The sequence below is a fragment of the Lissotriton helveticus genome, chromosome 4_1 (genome assembly GCF_964261635.1).
Source record: "Lissotriton helveticus chromosome 4_1, aLisHel1.1, whole genome shotgun sequence".
Taxonomy (NCBI): domain Eukaryota; kingdom Metazoa; phylum Chordata; class Amphibia; order Caudata; family Salamandridae; genus Lissotriton; species Lissotriton helveticus.
In genome coordinates this window covers 1,254,172,616-1,254,191,796 of record NC_136063.1, presented here as the reverse complement: position 1 = coordinate 1,254,191,796, position 19,181 = coordinate 1,254,172,616, and the positions used below count along the sequence as shown (strand labels likewise).

Below are 19,181 nucleotides of genomic sequence, written 5' to 3'. Positions count from 1 at the left end.
ACAACCTGCACGGGAATAGGATGGCAGCGCTGCACACTTTAATAACAGGGCACAAGCATATATATACTTAAACAAAATACATGATGTTCAATACAATAGGCGTAGCAGTGGGCAGGGCCTGTAGCAGTCGCGAAAGATAAGGCAGAAAGTAGGTGTAACAAGAGGCGTGAACAGGGCGTATACATAGACATGTGATGTAAACGTAACGGAATGTGTCATAAACGGGGCGGAAACATGGAGGGGGCTACCTAAGGAGCCGGGACCTCTAACCTAGTGGTGCGCGCAAGCTGGCAATGACGTGTTACTAGGAGGGACTGGGGGCTATGACTTCTGCGCTAGAAGGAGAGACTGAAGTCTGGAGAGTCAGAGCGACATGTACCTAAACACTATCTAGTATCTGATGTTTAGAGAACATGTTGATAGAATCCAAAAGTTATCAGGGTAAAGGCTAACAGACTCTAAGACTGGTGCATGCATTATTCTACATGTAGTGCGTGTTGAGGAATATTAAATGACCATTAATACAGTATTTCTCTTACATGGAGACGTAAAGGCTAGACCATGACGGAAACTATTGATGCGATTCAGTAGCTTAGGAATGCAGAAAAAGAGGGCTGGACTGATAACTAGAATCATAACATACTCTTGGCAGACTGGCAGGCAGAGCCAGGCCGAGCCGGGCACTGTGAGGCAGGAAGTAAGTGAAGGGTCAGGGATACAGGTGGGGGCTGGATCGCTCCTCGGAGAGGGTTTAGGAGACAGGAGCTGAATCTGAGTCCGGGCCCTTTTGAGGCCTAGAAACGGGGACTTTTACAATGAAATAACGTGCACACTGAGAAACGTGGCAACGTAACTTTACATAGGCCTAATACTCGTAGCTTTCACGAGAACTGGAAACTGGCATACTAGAGGTGGACACAACTGTAATTGCGTCTTTAATCGATCATGGGGAATACATATGCATATTAATCATGCACACATAACATAAGATGGGGAACATGTAGGGACACAGAACATGGCAAAATTTACTTTTCCACAGAACCATGGGGCCTTCTTGCTTCCGGGTCTGTTGGGCGGGGTCCTCAGTGGGGCGAGTTCGTCCGCGCAGTTGCTGATCCACTTTGTGAAGTTGTCGGCGGCCTGGCTGGGGTTCGCTGAGCTGGCGGGAGGGTGCTGGCTCAGGGAAGCGGCGAGCTGGTCGGCTGTGATCTTGTTCCAGCTTCTTCGAGCAACCTGTTGCTGGTGGTGGTGGATCGTCGTTCTTCTGAAGGTGAAGTGGACGCAGCTGTGGTCCGTCCAGTGGAGTCCGGTGGTGTGGCTGAATGTGATGTCTTTGCTGGATGAGAAGACGGCGTCGAGTGTGTGTCCGGCGAGGTGGGTGGGGGACTACAATCCAGATGAGGAATACAAGCAATGCTTTTCACACACACAATGGCTATCAATAAAACTAGGAGGGATAGAAATATATTCCATGCTTTTATATCTTACACCTACAGGGTTTGAAAGGAAATGTAATGTGCTGGAATTCTATATGCTGAACAATAAGTTGATTATCAGTACAAATAAAAGCAATACAACGTCTCCCTGGGGAGAAAACTCTTTTAAAAAGACATTTCTCATTTTGTTTTTCACTCTTTGACTTTTTAATTCAAGTATACATTTTCTAGCTTAAAATGTCTATGCTTGCACCTTGTGCATAACAAAATGCATGATTATAGTCATGGAAAAGTGCAAAGTGTTTTTCATTTTTGTTGCATTTTCAAACCCCTGGTGGAAAAACCTGAACTGAAATGGTCAGTTGCTGTTCACCCTCAATTGTTCCTTGACTGATCTTTAAGAGTCTGCAATAACTATAGCCATTTTGCCGGTACATAGTTCATAATTTTTCTTCCACCGAGAACTCTTGGAGGAACTTTGAATGATTCTGTAAAACTAAGAAGATGTGTGTAGTATCGCCGATGCACCTGTTCTTTGTGAAGCAAATGTCTCACCATCTCGTCAGGTAATGTTCGCGCAATAAATGTAGAGCAACATAAAGTTTGTGAAACAATTTACATACCAGTCTGCCACAAATACTGTTATTGAATTCCATAACTGCAAAGTATCTGACATCTGTGCACATTCTCAGAAATGTATAACTAAAAACTCTCTGCAAAACAGTATAGCTAATAAATAGTATAACATGTGAAATCATATATTAAATATAATATGTTCATATCTATATATTATTAGAGAAACTTACCTTGGTAAGACATAGCACCAATTGCTTGAGATGGCCTCGACAGGTATCACAGCAAATTTACTACTGCCAAATATCCGTATTGTGCTCGCTGATATATCAAACTCTCCTAACTAGAAAAAATACATAAGTGCATCTATCATTGTATAGAAATAATGAAGTTTGAACTTAATAAAGAAAGTAACCACACCCAAACACTATACAACTTTTTGTATAGAAAATGAGACTCACCAAACCATGTGCATTTTATGTAGTTCGTTGAAGCTTGTTACTCCAAAATAGCCTCTAGTAGGCCGTTCTATGCTCTAATACTTCTCAATGATATTTTACAATCAAAACGGCTGTGAACAATTACGTTATCTCAAACCTATTGAGAATGTCAAAGGGGAAGGGGCAGAGTGGTAACCTACATTCACAAAATGGTTCTTGGAATCATATTTACTGGTAAGAACCTTGGTCTACGTCTATGGTAAAGCTGTAGAAATCCCTTGCTAGCTCAAAAATCACAGGGCGTGAATGAATGGCTTTATAAAGCGCAAACTCAGCCCATGGGCTTCAAGGCGCTGCAGAGAGGGATCAGGATCAGAGAAGTCCATAGGTAGAAAGGGCTTACAGATTCGAGCAGGTGAAGAGCCAGGTCTTCAAGGCCTTATGGAATGAGGAATGGGTTTCCAGAGTCGAAATTGAGGGAGGGAGAGAGTTCCACAGATTAGCTGCAACCGGCGCAAAGGCCCTCGCCCCATTTGGATTTCCTAACCCTGGGAACTGTTACCAGATTCTTGCTGGCAGATCTTAGCTGCTTACCAGGGACATATCTCTAAAATCATTTTTTAATGCCTTCTGACCCCATATTGTAAAAGGCCTTGTGTGCCATTTAAACACAGTTATCCGTCCCAAAGGGTGCCAGTGCAGGCTTCTGATGGTTGCCGATACAGAGGGGAATTTAGGAAGGCCCATTACCAGCCTGGCGGCAGCATTCTGCACAAGTTGAAGTCGATGTAGGAGCCCCTTCTTAATCCCTACATTAAGGACATTGTAGTAGTCCAACCTAGACAGCACAAGGGCCACCACTGCCTGTTTATGCGGGGGAGGGAGAGAAATTGAAAGATCTTCTTGAGAATCCTTATCTTCCCAAAGCAGGTGGAAACTGTTCTATTTATTTGGGGGCCCAGGGAGAGGGAGGTATCCACTATGATGCCTAGATTTTTGGCACTGGAGCCAGGGCGAGGGCAGGATCCCAGCGTGTCAGGCCACCAGGCCTCAGACCAAATATCCCTTTTGTCTCCCAAAATTAAGACCTCAGTTTTTTCCCCATTGAGTCTAAATAGTTCTCTACCATCCACATAGCCACCCCCTGCATGCAGTTTTTAAAATTTTCTGCTGTCGCTTTGACACTCTCCGTGATGGTGACCATGATTTGAGTGTCATCAGCGTAGGATAACACTTCTAAGCCGAAGGATCTTACCACCCTGGCATGCGGGGCTACATAAATATTAATAAAAAGGGTAGGACTCAATGAGGATCCCTGGGGATTGGCCCATCTTAACTCTTTGTGACTGTTCCATAAGGAAGGATCTAAGCAAAGCCCTCAATCCCTATTTCCCGGAGCCTCCCAGCCAGTCTAAGGGGTGATATGGTGTCGAAGGCTGCCGTCAGTTCCAGAAGGATCAGTATGGTGGTGTGACCAGCTTCAACCTGTTGTTGAATATTGTTAAAAACAACGGTAATGCCATCTCAGTACAGTACTCACTTCTGAACCCATGCTGCGAGCCATCGAGCAACTGATGTTCCTCCAAATACGTACTAAAATGGAGGTTCAGGTGTTTCTCCAAGATTGTGGCTGGGACAGGCAACAGGTAAATAGGCCGGTGTGTGGAGCTCATAGTCAGATGTACAGCCCAATAGGAAGGCTAAAATGTCTGATTGATTTGCCTAACTTTGAATTAGCCTGGCCATCAATATTGTAAGTAAGGCAGTTAATTAAATGGTGTGATAAAGCAACCTCACCGTTTAATAAACTCAATAATCCATCTTGGGTCCAGCCACAGTTCGTCTTTAAAACCTTAGCCCAACGCTGGAACGTTGTGGCTTTGAGCAGTCAGGCTTTAATAAAGGAAAATCTGCAAAACATTTAGAAGTACCAAAACAATTGACCAAGAAAGAAACATAACACAAAGAAAAACTGAGACAATTTATCAAAATAGATCCCACTGGGGAATACTGGAACTGTTCAGCCCGCAGGACCCCCAGACTCCTCCCCGGTCCGACACGACTCAGGCCTGTTGGGGAGGCGGCACTGCACGGTGCCAGGAGCCCTGGCCTGTGGGAACTAGGCCTTCCAGGCAAAAGCTAAGGCTTTCACCCGGCTCTCAAGGGGGATTACAAGAGCTTTTCAGCCAACAGGAACCCCAGACTCCTGGCGCTGGGAGCCCAGGCCTGCGAGATCTGGCCTCCTAGGTGAAATATTTGGCTTTGCCACCTTTCACAAGGGATTAATCAGTGCAGCTTAGCCCACACAGCTTCCAGCACCGGCAATGCCGGTATGGGCCAATGCTCCAGCGCCATCCACTTTCAGGGCTAGTTGATCCGGCAGGCGAGTTATTACACACTCCTTAGTGGATTCCAACTATCATGGCCATCGTTCTGCTGTCTACATCAATCAACACCTTTTCTGGGGTCTGAAGAGAGTCAGCATCGGGTACCTTAACCCAGTGATCGGCTAAAGCCGCAGCACCAGTTCTGCTCACCAAATGTGGCCCACTAAGCACTTGCACTCGACACCCAGCTCCACGCATGCGAGCCGGGCTTCTTACCCATTTAAAGTTTCAGTAAAGGTTGAGATCATTTCTGCCCTAAGTCCTCAAATCTTTCACTTTACCAGATAAAATGTGGGTTTCCGGGTGCCAGCAATCTTGAGGGTAGTTTTGGAGGGAACCCACTACTAGACGGTCATTATTATAAAAAGTACTTTTATGATTAAATTGTTCTTACATACTCCTGCCGGGAATCCATAAAGGGATTCTTGTCAGGTGTAAGCCTATTTATGTATGCGGAGATCTCTGCAACCAGTGCAAAGTTCTCCAACCTCACACATTCCACTAAAGAGATGGGAATTGGGCTTTCCAAGGTGGTTTGCCTTGAAGATTAATTTGTGAATGTCCACAAACATGGCGGTTTTTTGGCCGTCCACCAAAACAGGGAAATACTCCATCTCATCACATTTCCTTTTTAATCCTTGAAAGGGTTAACGACTTAGGCCAGTCCATAGCTTTTGTATCGCCCCTTCCAAAATGAGATTGGGAATTGATCCCCTTCGGAATTTAAATATTTTATTTTTTATTGAGCAAAAATATAGATTAACCAATACTCTCATACACAAAATCAATGTCATAATTATATATTAGACACCAATATTTTAAATATTAGAATCTGTTATGCTATCAGAGCTATCTATTCATTTGTTGTCTAAAGTGCAACTTGCAAAGTCACTGAGATTCCATCTTTCATATTCTATAATATGCCTAATTAAAACATTTAAACAATATAAAGTGAAATGAGATACTGTGCATTTCTCTCCGATAAAGTGCATTTTCCTATCACCTTCTCAGAGTGTTCTAAACCTTGATAAAGTGCAACATCTCATATTCTGCCCTTAATATCAAAATTATTCCTAGAACAAAGTGTGATTGTACTTAGATAAATTCACCTAAAACGACTTTGACACATTTACCCTTGCTGACTCTATCTCATCCATATGTTTCCATACGGAAGTATTTCTTTTAGTAGATCCGACCCTTTTCGCATAAGCCTCTTCAAATTTTCTTATTCGATTCATATTTCTATACCAATCTAGGTATGCTGGTACTTTTGTTGTCCTCCAGTTCTTGAGGATCAGGGAGAGTGCCACCAGGAAAATAATTACAATGAACATTTCCTCCCCTCCAGACATAGGCTGAGTTTGTCTCCGTTTTGATAAACCAAAAAGTGCTATTTCGGCCTCTGTTTCCAATCTTCTCTGCAAGCCAAGGCTAAGCACAGCCCAAACTTTGACCAAGAACCTTCTTAACATGGGGAATGTGAAAAAAACATGAAGCCAGCCTCCCTCATCCAATCGCTGACAACGAAAGCATTTATTCTCGACTTCTGGATACATCTTTTGGAGTGCTTTAGGGGTATAATATGCCATCCAGCATGATAAAACGACATTATTTTTAAATCTGCTGCTCTTAATGCCTTGCTGCCATATTGCGAGGTAACTTGCCACTCAAGATCTGAGAAATGACACTGTGATTCCTGTTTAAACCTCTCCCGAAAGTTGATAACCAAAAGGGATTCTCCTTGGCTCTGTAATAATCTATACCAATTTCCCACCCCTCTTAGCTTTGTTCTAAAGAGAGTGGGTATAGCAGGAGTGGCACCTGTGCTAGATGCAAGCCAGTACTTATTCAATAGATGCGAAATCTGAAGATAGCAAAAGAAGGAGAGCTTACACCTGTCTCCCCATCTAGCTTGGACCTCCTGCCAATTAATGCATCTACTTCATTATAAAATGACCCAGCTCTTTAAAACCATTAGCTTCCCAAAATCTTAAATGCCTATTCTGTATTTGGAGGCCTAAGCTTTTACATTCGGTAAGCTGCAGGTACTCATACCCTGGAGAGTGGGCCTTCAAGGCGTAAAATGCCCGAAGTCTAATATGAAACTCCGGCAATGTCTTGTATATATATTTTCTGTGTTTTGCTGTTTTTATAAAATCTGGAATCTGAAAACCTGCTTCCTTTATAATCTTGTCCCAAAAAAACTATCCAAGAGTTCCTTCCTGGCCATTAGACGCACTATTACATCTAAAAAAGGATGCTTCATAGTACGTACGGATTTGTGGGAGTGCAAACCCCCCCTAATTAATGTCAAGTTGAGGTACAGGGAGTTTTACCCATGGCGCCTTCTTATTTCAGATAAACTGTCGAAAGATTGTTTCCAGCTCTTTGAAATACGCCACATTGATTTGAATTGTAACGTTTGTAAAAAGGAAAATTAATAACGGTAAAATCAACATTTTTATAAGGGCAATACGACTGATCAATGTAAGCGGAAGAAGTATTCACTTAACGAGTAGGTCTTTAATATTTTTCAGCATGGCCTCATAATTTAATTTATAAACTTTATTTCCACATATTGATTTGTGACATATATCCCCAGATATCGAATTGGGTCAGGTGAAAGGGCTTCGTGCTTTAGATTATCTGGGAGGAAATCACCAACAGCATTAAGCAACAGAATTTCAGTCTTTCTATGATTAATTTTATAACCACCAATTAATTCAACCTGTGTAAATTCTCTTATTGTCATTTCAATATTGTTTTTCAAGTCTAAGATACAAAATATTGTCGTCTGCAAACAGTTTTAATTTTTACATTCCTGCTATTGGTGTTCTAATCTCTACGTTATTGCAAATCCTAGAGGTCAAAGGTTCAATACAAAATGTAAATAGTACGAGAGATAGGGGACACCCCTGTCGGGTTCCCTGGTTTATATCAACTGTACCAGATAGACTAAAGTTTATAAAGACCTGCGCCTGCGCCCCTTTATAAATATTCTGTAACATGATAATAATCTGGGGAGGAATCCCAACCCTTTCAAGACTACAAAAGAGAGCATCCCAGTTCACCAGGTTGAAAGCCTTCTCTGTGTCGACCAATATTATAGGAGTTGGTGTTTGATTAACATTAAAAAAGTCACGTGCTTCAACTAAGAATCCTGTGTTGGATGACATTGTCCTGCCTGCCACAAACCCTGTTTGGTCCTCATGAATCCCATACTGTGCAGCTGGAATGAATAGGTTTGCCCAAATTTTCATAAACATTTTAAATTCAGAATTTAGCAGGCTAATTGGCATGTATGAATTGTACTGTACTGGAGCTATGGATTCACTCCAGCAAGGATAATCATGATCCATCTCACAGGTAGTTACTAAATGACTGACTGATGCTTGACACCTAACAGAGAGAGGGGGGCTAGAAACAAATGTCAATTAGCCTCCAGAGAGAGGGAAAGGAAAACTGGAGGTAAAGACAGATTGTGATTACCCCCAAAAAGACTCCTAAAAGGGATTGTGGGTGAACATCTCACCCACTTCAGATGACAACTGATGTGTCACTTAAAATGTTTTGCATGGTATGGGGCCTGCATGACTGAATTGTAGACAATAGTTTTGCAGTAAGGCATAATCGTCTAGGCAGGTGATGTATTACTGTAGACAACCAAAGTGCTATCTACTCTTCAAACGTTTCTTTATTTTAAGAATCCTTTGTACTGACCTCTCACTGACTGTGAAGATCACTGTCCATTTTTTACTTTCTGGCACACTATGGAGGAGGAAGCATGTAGTTACACACCACATTTGAGGAGCATTATGGTTAGGTTTAGCATCAAATATATGCGGAACAAAGTAGGTGTTGTACACCGAGGCGGTGAACAGGTGAGACTATTGCCACGGATTTACTGTTGTTTATTTATTGGGATGATGTACATGATGGATGGGTCAGCTGGCTTGGCCGACCACTGACTAAATTATTATTGGGTCTACTGACCTTTTGGGCACATCAGAATGCACCATTCACCTCTGAGTACAATTCAAACTCTTCACACATTCTTTCAGGGCACTACACAACACTGGCTCAGCATACCTCAACAATTGAATCTGATTTAACAAACCTTCCAGCCACAGCTGTTTATCTGGACTCCTACTTGAACAAATTCCGCACATATGGAAAGCCAGATTTGGGGGTTGAGCCTTCTTCATTGCGCCTAAAACATGGAACGACCTGCATCTACAGAAAAGAGCCTCCTCCTCATGTCTTGAATTCCACAAGAAGGTGAAGACCTGTTTTTTCGGGGAAGCCCACCAGGCCCTAGGTGGAAATATAATCACACCTGCTCAGTGTCAGGATACCCTCCCAGGTGATAGTATGCTCTACAGATTTACATAGCAAACACAAGGCTATGATGGACGAAGTGCTGAAACTTTTCAGACACTCATCCCTAGTCACCCATCTGGGTTGAATCCATCATCTTTCTTTAGCTTACTTTGCCACCCCAGTTCAGACCCAGCTATATCCAAATCAGTCTTGACCCTGTGCCTCATGGGAATACTCCAGCCCAAACTGCCAAGCCAGGTCTTCCCTGGAATGGAAACAAGCATCCTGGGATCGGTTTCGGGGTAACACCCCTCATCAGCCAGGCTAGCTTGAATCTTGTGGCAAAGTGAGCAAGGGACCCTCGTCTGAGCATACCCTGGCAACTTAGAGCAAACAAAGAAAACACAAGGGGATGATGGACGGAGTACTGAAACTTTTCAGACACTCACCCCCAGTCACAGATCTGGGTTGAATCCCTCATTGTTCTTTATGTCACTTTGCCACCCCAGTTTAGAGTCAGCTATATGCAAATCAGTCTTGACCCTGTGCCTCATGGGAACAGTCCAGCCCGAACTGCCAAGCCAGGTCTACCCTGGAATGGAAACAAGCATCCTGGAATCTGTTTCGGGGCAACACCCCTCATCAGCCAGGCTAGCTTGAATCCAGTGACAAAGTGAGCAAGGGACCCTCGTCTGAGCATACCCTGCCAACTTAGAGCAAACAAAGCAAATACAAGGGGATGATGGACGGAGTGCTGAAACTTTTCAGACACTCCCCCCCCCCCCAGTCACAGATCTGAGAAATATAGCACATATTCCAGAGGGGTCTGCATCCTAATACATAAGGCGATACCATTCACTAAAAGTGAAGTAGTTGCTGATCCGAAGGTCGTTATTTGATTGTGGCAGGGATATTGGGCACCATCCCCTACTATTAGTTAATATTTATACACCAAACACGGACTCCACCAAGATCTACACAGATATATCAGTGCACCTTACCCACTTACACACCTCCACTATGCTCATGGGAGGGGATTTCAATCTCTCCAAGAATCCGATGATCGATACAACAGGCACAGGCCACTCAACAAAACCACAATCTCTGCATACTCTCTCTGAACTCACACAACCCCACCATTTAACAGATGTGTGTTGATTCAAACACCCAAACACAAAGGACACAGTCCACTCTGCCCCACATGGAACTTATTCACGAATAGATTATTGATTCATTACGCCAAAGCTAACACTTACACTCACTGATATTTCACATTTACCCAGAACGCTGTCCGATCATTCCTCCATTCTACTAACAGTACAGATACCAGACAACCTACCACCATCTGCGCCCTGGCGTTTCCCTGCAAATGCCCTACTGGACAAGGTCTTCCGCACTGAAGTCCGACATGCAATCACTGAATATTTCCAACATAACACAAACCCAGTGCAACACTTTTCGATACTGTGGGATGCTTTAAAAAGGATACATCAGGGGGTTTATATGGCAAAGCATTCGGGAGTTCTACGGTCTATCTGCAGAGATTTAACACAAGTGGAACAAGCACTAAAAACACTTGATTCCGAGATGCCTGCGGGAAACCACTCTGCACACTTACGGAGGAGGGCTGCACTAATCCAGGAGTTTCTAGACTTGGCCCACCATGAGTTCAAGTACTTATGTAAATATGCCAGAGCAAGAATATATGGAGAGGGGGAAAGACCCGGCTGCACGTTAGCTAATACCCTGCGTCCCACTTACCAAGCGACAATGATCCCCTCCCTCCACCTTGATGAAGGTACCAGAATAACAGCACCGAAATACATAACACACCTATTCATGCAATACTACACTAACCTATACTGCTCTAAATCCAATACCACTACAGACACCATTGCAGATAACCTTTCAGAAATCGCTATGGTTTGGATGGAAGAGGGACATCAACAGTTCCTAGCTGCGCCTATCACCTGTGAGGGGATTGCACAAGCAATTGAAAACTTTAACAGCACGCGCGCCCGGGGTCTAGACAGCTTCACCGGTGCGTTTAATAAGGCATATAAATATGAATTAACCCAGTACCTATTTGAGGTATATGGGGAGGCTTTGTCAAGTGGGGTCCTCCCCCAGACAATGCGAGAAGCAGTCATACCCTCCTATTAAAGCCTGGTAATCCACCAGAAAACTGTTCATCCTACCGCCCATTATCTCTATTAAACCACAACAACTGTCGCAGGGATTCTGCTCCTACACAGAACTGTGCATAGAGACTTGGAACCTCAGTGAATTAGGGTGTGCCAAAACTAACCTTAGCATCCAAAATCCCCTACCAGACTAGCAATCAGTGTCTCATTGGTTCTTCCATACCCCCAATGATTAGACAACCCAAAACATGGACTTAGAACACCTCAGGTAACGTGGAACACATGAACACTCTTTCGTTATACTATCATACCAGTCCAAAACGAGGAGTAAATGAAGACACGTGCAAGTTTGAAATATTTATTTCTAGTGCCGTGTTCTCAAGCGCAGTATCTTAGCTAATACAAGCAAACATATTATAAGCAACAAGGTTATCATCATAGTTACTATTCCATAAAATACAAAGGGAGAAAGCATGTTAAAATGCTAAAGGGAAGAAGGCTAAATTACACTTCAGTCTTACCCTCCCTTGCTAGTATATTATATTATATCTACAGAAGGTCTCTTAGAGATTACAAGGGCGGCCCCATACCTCTGGTCCTAGTAGAAAGGTATCACATCATTTTCTACTCCAGCTCTCTGCATACTAATGTTGTCCAACTGTGTGTGCATGCTCTGCGCAGTGCATTATTAAACGCGCCAAAATCAGAGGTGGCCACAGCTGGCTATGTGTTATGTCTAGGACGTGCGCTGATCAGACCGAACAACAACCACTGTGTTGAAATAACCTTGAAGGCCTCGGCACTCACTGTTCAGACATAGCTTACCAAGCAAAGTTGATACTATAGGAAAACATATTATTCTCGTGTGAAGCTAAATATTCTGCTAGACTCTAAACATTTATAATATTGTGTGCCGTGTGCCAAAGCAGCAGAGAGGAAAAATGGTGTTTAAACTTCTAATAAGCTCATTATAACTTAACACAGTGTAAAGGCAATGCCCATCTCCATGACACAACATTTTGGACAAGGTATTGGCCACCCAATTATCTCTCCTGATTGGCAAAATAATGTCCCCGCTACAGACAAGGTTCGTCTCCAACGAATCCACGTTGGTAAATTTGCGTACTGTATATGCCCAACTCAAAAGGGCTTGAGACAGCAAGCGGAGGCCTAGGTAGCAGGTGACACCTCTGGAAAGAACCTCATGATCCTGCACCTCGGGCAACCCGAGTGTTGGTAGTCTTGTAGTGCTACAGGGCCTTCCTACAGGGACTGGCTCATGATATACCTCTAGAAGGACATATGGGGCAGGATAAGACCTCCGACAGGCTAGTCACCCACTTTTATTGGTCCAAGATGAAGCCAGTCTCAGATAAATTCTACAGGTCATGTTTCACCTGCCATGCCATGCCTGCCATGCCAATGGGAAAGCAGGGAAGAAGATAAAGGCTCCCTTGGTTCCATTTCCTGTCATTGGCTCCCATTTGAAAGGGTGGGCATCGAGATTGCTGGAACCCTAGACCCTAAAAGAACTTGGGAAACAGGTTTATTCTGGTTTTTGTGGACCGTGTCACTAGATACCCTGAGGCCATTCCTCTGAGGTCTGTATTATACCTGCAGGGGCTAGGGCCCTGATGTGGATTTCTATGCGAGTGGGATTTCCCAATAATGTGGTGTCTGACAGGGGCATCAACTTTATGTCAGCGTACATGAAGGTCATGTGGGATGAGTGTGGGGTGACCTACAAATTCTCCCAACCCTATCACCCGCAAAAAATGGGCTTGTTAAGAGATTCAACAAGACCCTCAAGAGCATGATTATGGGCCTGCCTGTGCCCATGAGGCGGAAGTGGGACGTCCTCTACCATGCCTGCTCTTAGCCTACAGGAAGGTGCTACAGAATGGAGTTGGGTTTAGCCCAGTTGAACTCTTCTATGGATACCCTGTTAGGGGACCTCTCAGTTTTGTGAAAGAGGAGTGGGAGAAACCTCCAAGGAATTATCCACAGGATATAGTCAGCTACATGCAGGCCCTCTAATACCAGTTGCAAAAGTTCTGGATAACGGTTTCTAAGATCTCAGAAGCCGGCCAGGATGTCATGAAATGCTAGTACGACCGGAAGGCTGCCCTGGCCAAGATTCAAACTGGCCAAGAAGTGTGGGTTATGGGACCCGCGGAACCCAGGGCCCTCCAAGACAGCTGGTTTGGGCCCTATGAGGTGAAGGAACAAACTGTGGAGGTCACCTACCTGGTTGGCCTTAAGATTCCTAGAAACCCCCTATGGGAACTCTAGGTCAACTGCCTTAAACTCCACTATGAGAGGTCGAAGGTCACCATGCTCCTGGTGAATGATGATGGGGTGGAAGAGGTGAGTGAACCTCTCCCTGACCTCCTATCCTCCAAGGAGGAAGATGGGTTAGTAGAGGGTGTTAACCTCTCCCCTACACTGACTCAAGAACTGCAGAGATACTGTCACTAGTTGTTGGGACAATTTGCCTCTCTGTACTCCCTCACCCTTGGGCTTACACACCTGTGACCCAGGTAGAGACACTGGAGAAAGTATGCCTGTGAAAAACAAAATGTACAGGCTGTAAGACAAAGTGAGGGCTGGCTTTAAGGAGGAAATCTCTAGAATGCCTGAATTGGGGTGATTGAGTACTGTTGTAACCCCTGGTGCAGCTCTGAGATGCTGGAACCCAAAGCCACCCACTAGGTGCCACTCCAGTACTCAGGTTGTGCGTGGATTACCGGGGTTTCAGTTCAGTCACCAAGACTCATGTTCACCCCATCCCCCGAGCAGATGAGCTCATCGACAGGCTGGGAGCTGCCAAATTCCTGAGTACATTTGGCTTGATGTCAAATTACTGGCAGATTTTACTAACTGTGTGGGCCAAATAGAGGTCTGCATTTTCTACTCCAAAGGTCCATTTCCAGTTTCGGGTGATGTTCTAAGGATTGAAAAATCCCCCTGCCACTTTTTAGAAGTTGATTAACAGGTTATTGATGGGGAAGAATGCATTAAGGGTTGCTTACCTGGAAGACATAGCTGTATACAGCTTCAGCTGGAAGGAACACCTGTTCCACCTCCAGGTGGTGCTGCAGGCTCTGAAACAGGCAGGCCTGATGATCAAGGCCAGCAAGTGCCAGATTGGGAAGGTTAGGTGATATATCTGGGACACCTGGTAGGTGGTACAGACTCTATGAGCCAGGACTGAGATAATACTGGCCTGGGAACTCCCTAAACCTCAGACTGAGGTTAGGACCTTTCTGGGCCTTATCGGTTACTATACAAGGTTTGTTAAGGGCTTTGGCACCATTGTTGCCCCCCTTAACTGAGCTGACTTCTAAGAAGCAGCCCAAGAATGATGTGATTTGGACGGAGGCCTGCCAGAAAGTCTTTGATACCCTCAAGGAGGTTATGTGCACAACACCAGTGCTCAAGGCTCCGGACGTCTCCCAGGAATTTATTGTGCAGAGAGATGCTTCAGAGCATGGCACAGAGGTTGTACTAGCACAGTTAAATGAGGAGGGCCTGTATCAACTATTAGGCTTCAGAAAGTTATTCTACAGGGAACAGCGGTGAAGAGCTATTGAAAGTGAAGCCTTTGTGGCGGTCTGGGCACTGAAGAAGCTGGGACCATACCTGTGTGGTACTCGCTTCAGGGTCGAGACATAACACAGGCCACTCAGATTGTTAATGCAGATGAGTGGTGAGAATCCAAATTGGTGGTCCATCTGCCTACACGGAATGGACTTCATAGTGGAACACCGTTCTGGGTCAGACCATGTCAATGGGCTATCTAGGTTCTTCCACCTTAGTGATGAGAACGGGTGAGGAGGTTGGGTAGTTCTCCCCACTTTCACATAGGAAGGACACATGTCAGACCTGTAAGCCTTAGGGTGGTCTTGCTGCAAACCTTTTCCCTTCACTCCTCCTGTTTTGTTGAATTCATTTTTGTTGGCCTTAGGCCCCTGCATACCTTACCACTGCCAACCAGAGCTGAAGAGTTTGTGCTCTCTACTTGAAGCATGATGAAATTTGCTCACACCCAATTGGCACATTTAGTTTACTTGTAAGTCCCTAGTAAAGTGGTAATGCAGGTTCCCATGGCCTGTAAATTAAATGCTACTACTGAGCCAGCAAGACTGATTGTGCCACTCACTTAAGTAGCCTTTTAAAGCATGCCCCAGGCCTGGCAGTGCAGCTTGTGTGCAGTTTTAAACTGCCAGTTTGAATGCATATGTCCCCCCTAGGGTAGGCCGTAAACAGCTCTTAGGTAAGGGTGCATTGTATTTAAAAAGGTGGACATGTACTTTTAAGTTTTACATGCCCTGGTAGTGAAAAAACAACTAAATTTGTTTTTCACTACTGCAAGGCCTGCCTCTCATATAGGAAACATTGAGTTACCTTATTACATGTAATAAGTGATAACTTTTGTGTAGGAGTACGTAGAAATATCTTGTGTGCAGTCTGAAGAATTGTAATTTAACACTATCTTCAATAGTAAAAACGAATTTTGAGTCACATTTCTGAAAAACTCACCTTTAGAAAGTTGCAACAACAAGGTGATTTACTGAATGCTTGAATCAATCTCAGTCACTGGCCATCGCTCAGGCCACATCCCAATCTATCATTTATCTTGTCTTGACCCTTCTTCAAAGTGAACAGTCTAGTCAGGTCCTCACTGAACCAGAATACAAGCATCCTAGGACCGGTTTTGCCTTTATTGTGAGCTCTTCAGTCAGGTATAGCTTGATTCAAGTTGTACAGAGAGCACGGTCCCACATCTGGGCATATTTGTCATTTTTAGTGCATCAATTGCTACAACAACAACAAAGTGCTAAATGTAATGTTTGAATTTATCTCAGCCACTGGCAATCACCAGGGCTGCATCCCAAAACAAAGTTTTTTACTCACCATGCCACTTCAGTTTAGACCCAGCCATATGCAAATCAGACTTGGCCCTGCTCCAAAGAGAACAGTCTAGCCTGAACTGCCAAGCCAGGTCCTCACTAAACCGGAATACAAGCAGCCTAGAAGTGGATTAACCCTTGTTCTGGGCTCTTCAGCCAGGTATAGCTTGATTCCAGTAGCACAGTGAGCACGGGACCCATGTCTGGGCATACTCATCGCACTTAGGGTGTCAACTGCAACAACAAGGTGCTGGATGGAATGTTTGAATCACTCTCAGCCACTGGCAACTGGTATGGCTGCATCCCAATCCATCGTTTTTCGCCCAGTCGAGCTCCTCCTAAAAGAAAAGGAGAAATTCTGAAGTTTTTGGCTCATTGCGAACTCATCAAGATCTCACTGCCTGCACTGAACACGAACGCAAAGCTCCAATGAACCCAACTCTTCATGCTATGGCAACGACTGGCACTTTGTGCTACAGCCTTGACAGCATGCGGTGACCGCTGACGTAAAGATCCAACCAAGACTGTCTGCGATGTCCAACAGCATCTTCGCACTACAGCGACGACCGTCTGTGACGCTCGGCTTGCTCTCCAAGCTACAATGATAATCTGCGACACTCTCCCTGCTCCACGCAGCCTCCCCTGGAATGGAACTCTTCATGCTGGACTTTTAGAAGGCAACTTTTTCAGCTGGACTAAAATGGTCTCCGTATTCGGCCTATGCTCCATCGCGGTCAGCCTGAACTTGTGACTTTGACCCGGTCTCGCACAACTAGATAAACATGAGTGGGGCTTTGTGCCTTTAAGCACTATACTTACCTGAAAGTTTTGAAACTGCATATCTCTGGTTCTAATGATTGGATTTTTTTTATGTCAAGTAATGTAGTGTAGTTCCTATATTCCTAATAGACTCTGCGCATTGGAATAATATATCCTATAGATGTGACGTAGGACTTAGGTCTACTAGGTCTCTATCGAATATATTAAACTTAATTGTGAGTGCCAGCTAGCTCAGAGGTGACTAGAAACTTTCACGAATTCACAAGTGGGGATTAGTTTCTGACAACCGCATAAACATGACAACTTTGTTTCCCCAAGATAAAACGTATCTTCAGAGTCGTGGAAACAATAGATATTTTACCTAGTCATTTGTGCATGCTTCGTTTCACCAGAGGTGCAGAGAAATAAAGATGGGCGTTTTCAATAAAAGTATTTATTGAACAGTCTTCTTTCTCATGCAGAAGAAATGAACTGCTACAATTGTAATACTGGCTGTAAAGTATAATGCGTATAGCAAGAAGAGTATTATAAAATAATACTGTAAAAGCATGGTATGGTTTCTAAGCCATAAAATACATACATAAATAAATAAAGACTAAAAGTACTCAACTGGTGCTTCTAAAATACGCCTACCCCCGAAGTACCTAACCTAAGCCTAGTATGAGGGAAGAAGTAAGTGTGGTGTAGCATAAGTTTTAGTATTCTTTTGCCAAGAATCTATCCAAGATTTCTCTTAGGGTCGGGCAAGTAGATAGTCGAACTGCTCCAAATCACTGTGTGTTTGCTAGGGCAAGTGTGGGCATATTTATACCTTGAAGGTGCCGAGTTTGACGTAAAGGTGGACATAATAACGTCATCAAAGAGTCTCTGTTCTTTGAAAACTCCATGAGTTCTTTGACAAATCAATATTCAAGCAAGGGAAAGTCCCTAACTACTGAAGCCCTGTTTTCCAAGAAATTGTTGTGGTTTTTCGGAACTAGTGGAAGTATCCATGCCTGTATTTGGACTGCATGGGCTATGTCTAAATATGGTTATGATTTCTATGCCTATATAAGGACAAGGTGATTTATACCTAATTAAGGGCATGAATCGGAAAAATTACACTAGGGTCCTAAAATGCTATACAACACCCACTCCACTTTATTATGTTCGACATTACTAAATTTAAGCACTTAAACATATCTAAAGCATGTGTTTTCAATCCCACCCAAAAATACATAAAATGCATTTGAAATGGTTGCACACGAAAATGAGCATTTGTACTGTACGCATTTGAAAGTAATGATTTCATTTTAAGCATATATTATGATATTGGCACTGCTAACTGAATGAATCATGAAAATTACATTATGAAATGGCTCTTAAATACAGAAGAAAAAAGGTCGAGACCATCCCATAGCAGAATATATAAACTGTTTTGGTTTCTGGATGAGGTCAATATTGTTTCTAGGAAGTATTCAAAAAATTCTTGTTCTCTAAGAATAGTTCTTCTTTAAGCAGATTACCTTGTGCCAAAGTTCAATTTTGGAAAAAGCCAAATCAAATCGTAGAAAAGTAGCGTTCCAAAGTTAGAAGTTTTTGTTTTGAAAAACGAAGGTCGATTTCAAAGTTGATAGAACGCTGTGTGCTAATTTCAAAGGTTATTCTCAGTGTCGGGAGAAAACATTAAATCTTCTAAGCTGGCAAAGAAATCGTCTACCACAGCAGGTGAAAGTTGAACCACTTCATTAAGTAGATCAATCGTACACAGATGAGAAGCATCGCCATCAGTGTCAGTTGCATTAGCAATGTTCGAAGTAGATGGTACCTGTGTGCCTGTTGGTCTACGTATCTCACCTTCAGCTGGAATTGCTGGTGAGACCTCAATGATTGCCGTCATCAGGATTGGTAGTCGCTGGAGACAACACAATGCATGAGCCGTTACCGAACCAAGCAAAGCGTCAACGTCCGTTGGCAGTGCTGATGGAAGTGTCAGACAAATATCCAACACGCATTCCTCTCCACAAAGCAGGCATCGTAGAACAGGTAAGATGCAATCTTGCCAGATTGGTCCGAAAGATAGGAACCACGTGGTATTCAGATCTCTCAAACGAGCCAAGCCAAGAATCTGTGTTACGCGCTCACGATGCTGCATTGCCAGAAGAGTGTTCTCCATGGTAATCTAGGTATCGCTGGTGACTGGACTTGC

At 43.8% G+C, this 19,181-nt stretch overlaps 1 protein-coding gene across 10 annotated transcripts in view; it reads right to left on the bottom strand.

The window, feature by feature from the left end:
* The window catches only part of C4_1H18orf63 (chromosome 4_1 C18orf63 homolog), a 1,754,940-nt gene that overhangs the window by 866,329 nt on the left and 869,430 nt on the right, over positions 1-19,181 (bottom strand). For all 10 annotated transcript variants that reach the window (XM_078687809.1, XM_078687806.1, XM_078687816.1 and 7 more), the window contains one exon: positions 2,243-2,352. In XM_078687809.1, coding sequence (XP_078543935.1) covers positions 2,243-2,352 — 110 coding nt within the window. The remainder of the gene's footprint in view (positions 1-2,242; positions 2,353-19,181) is intronic.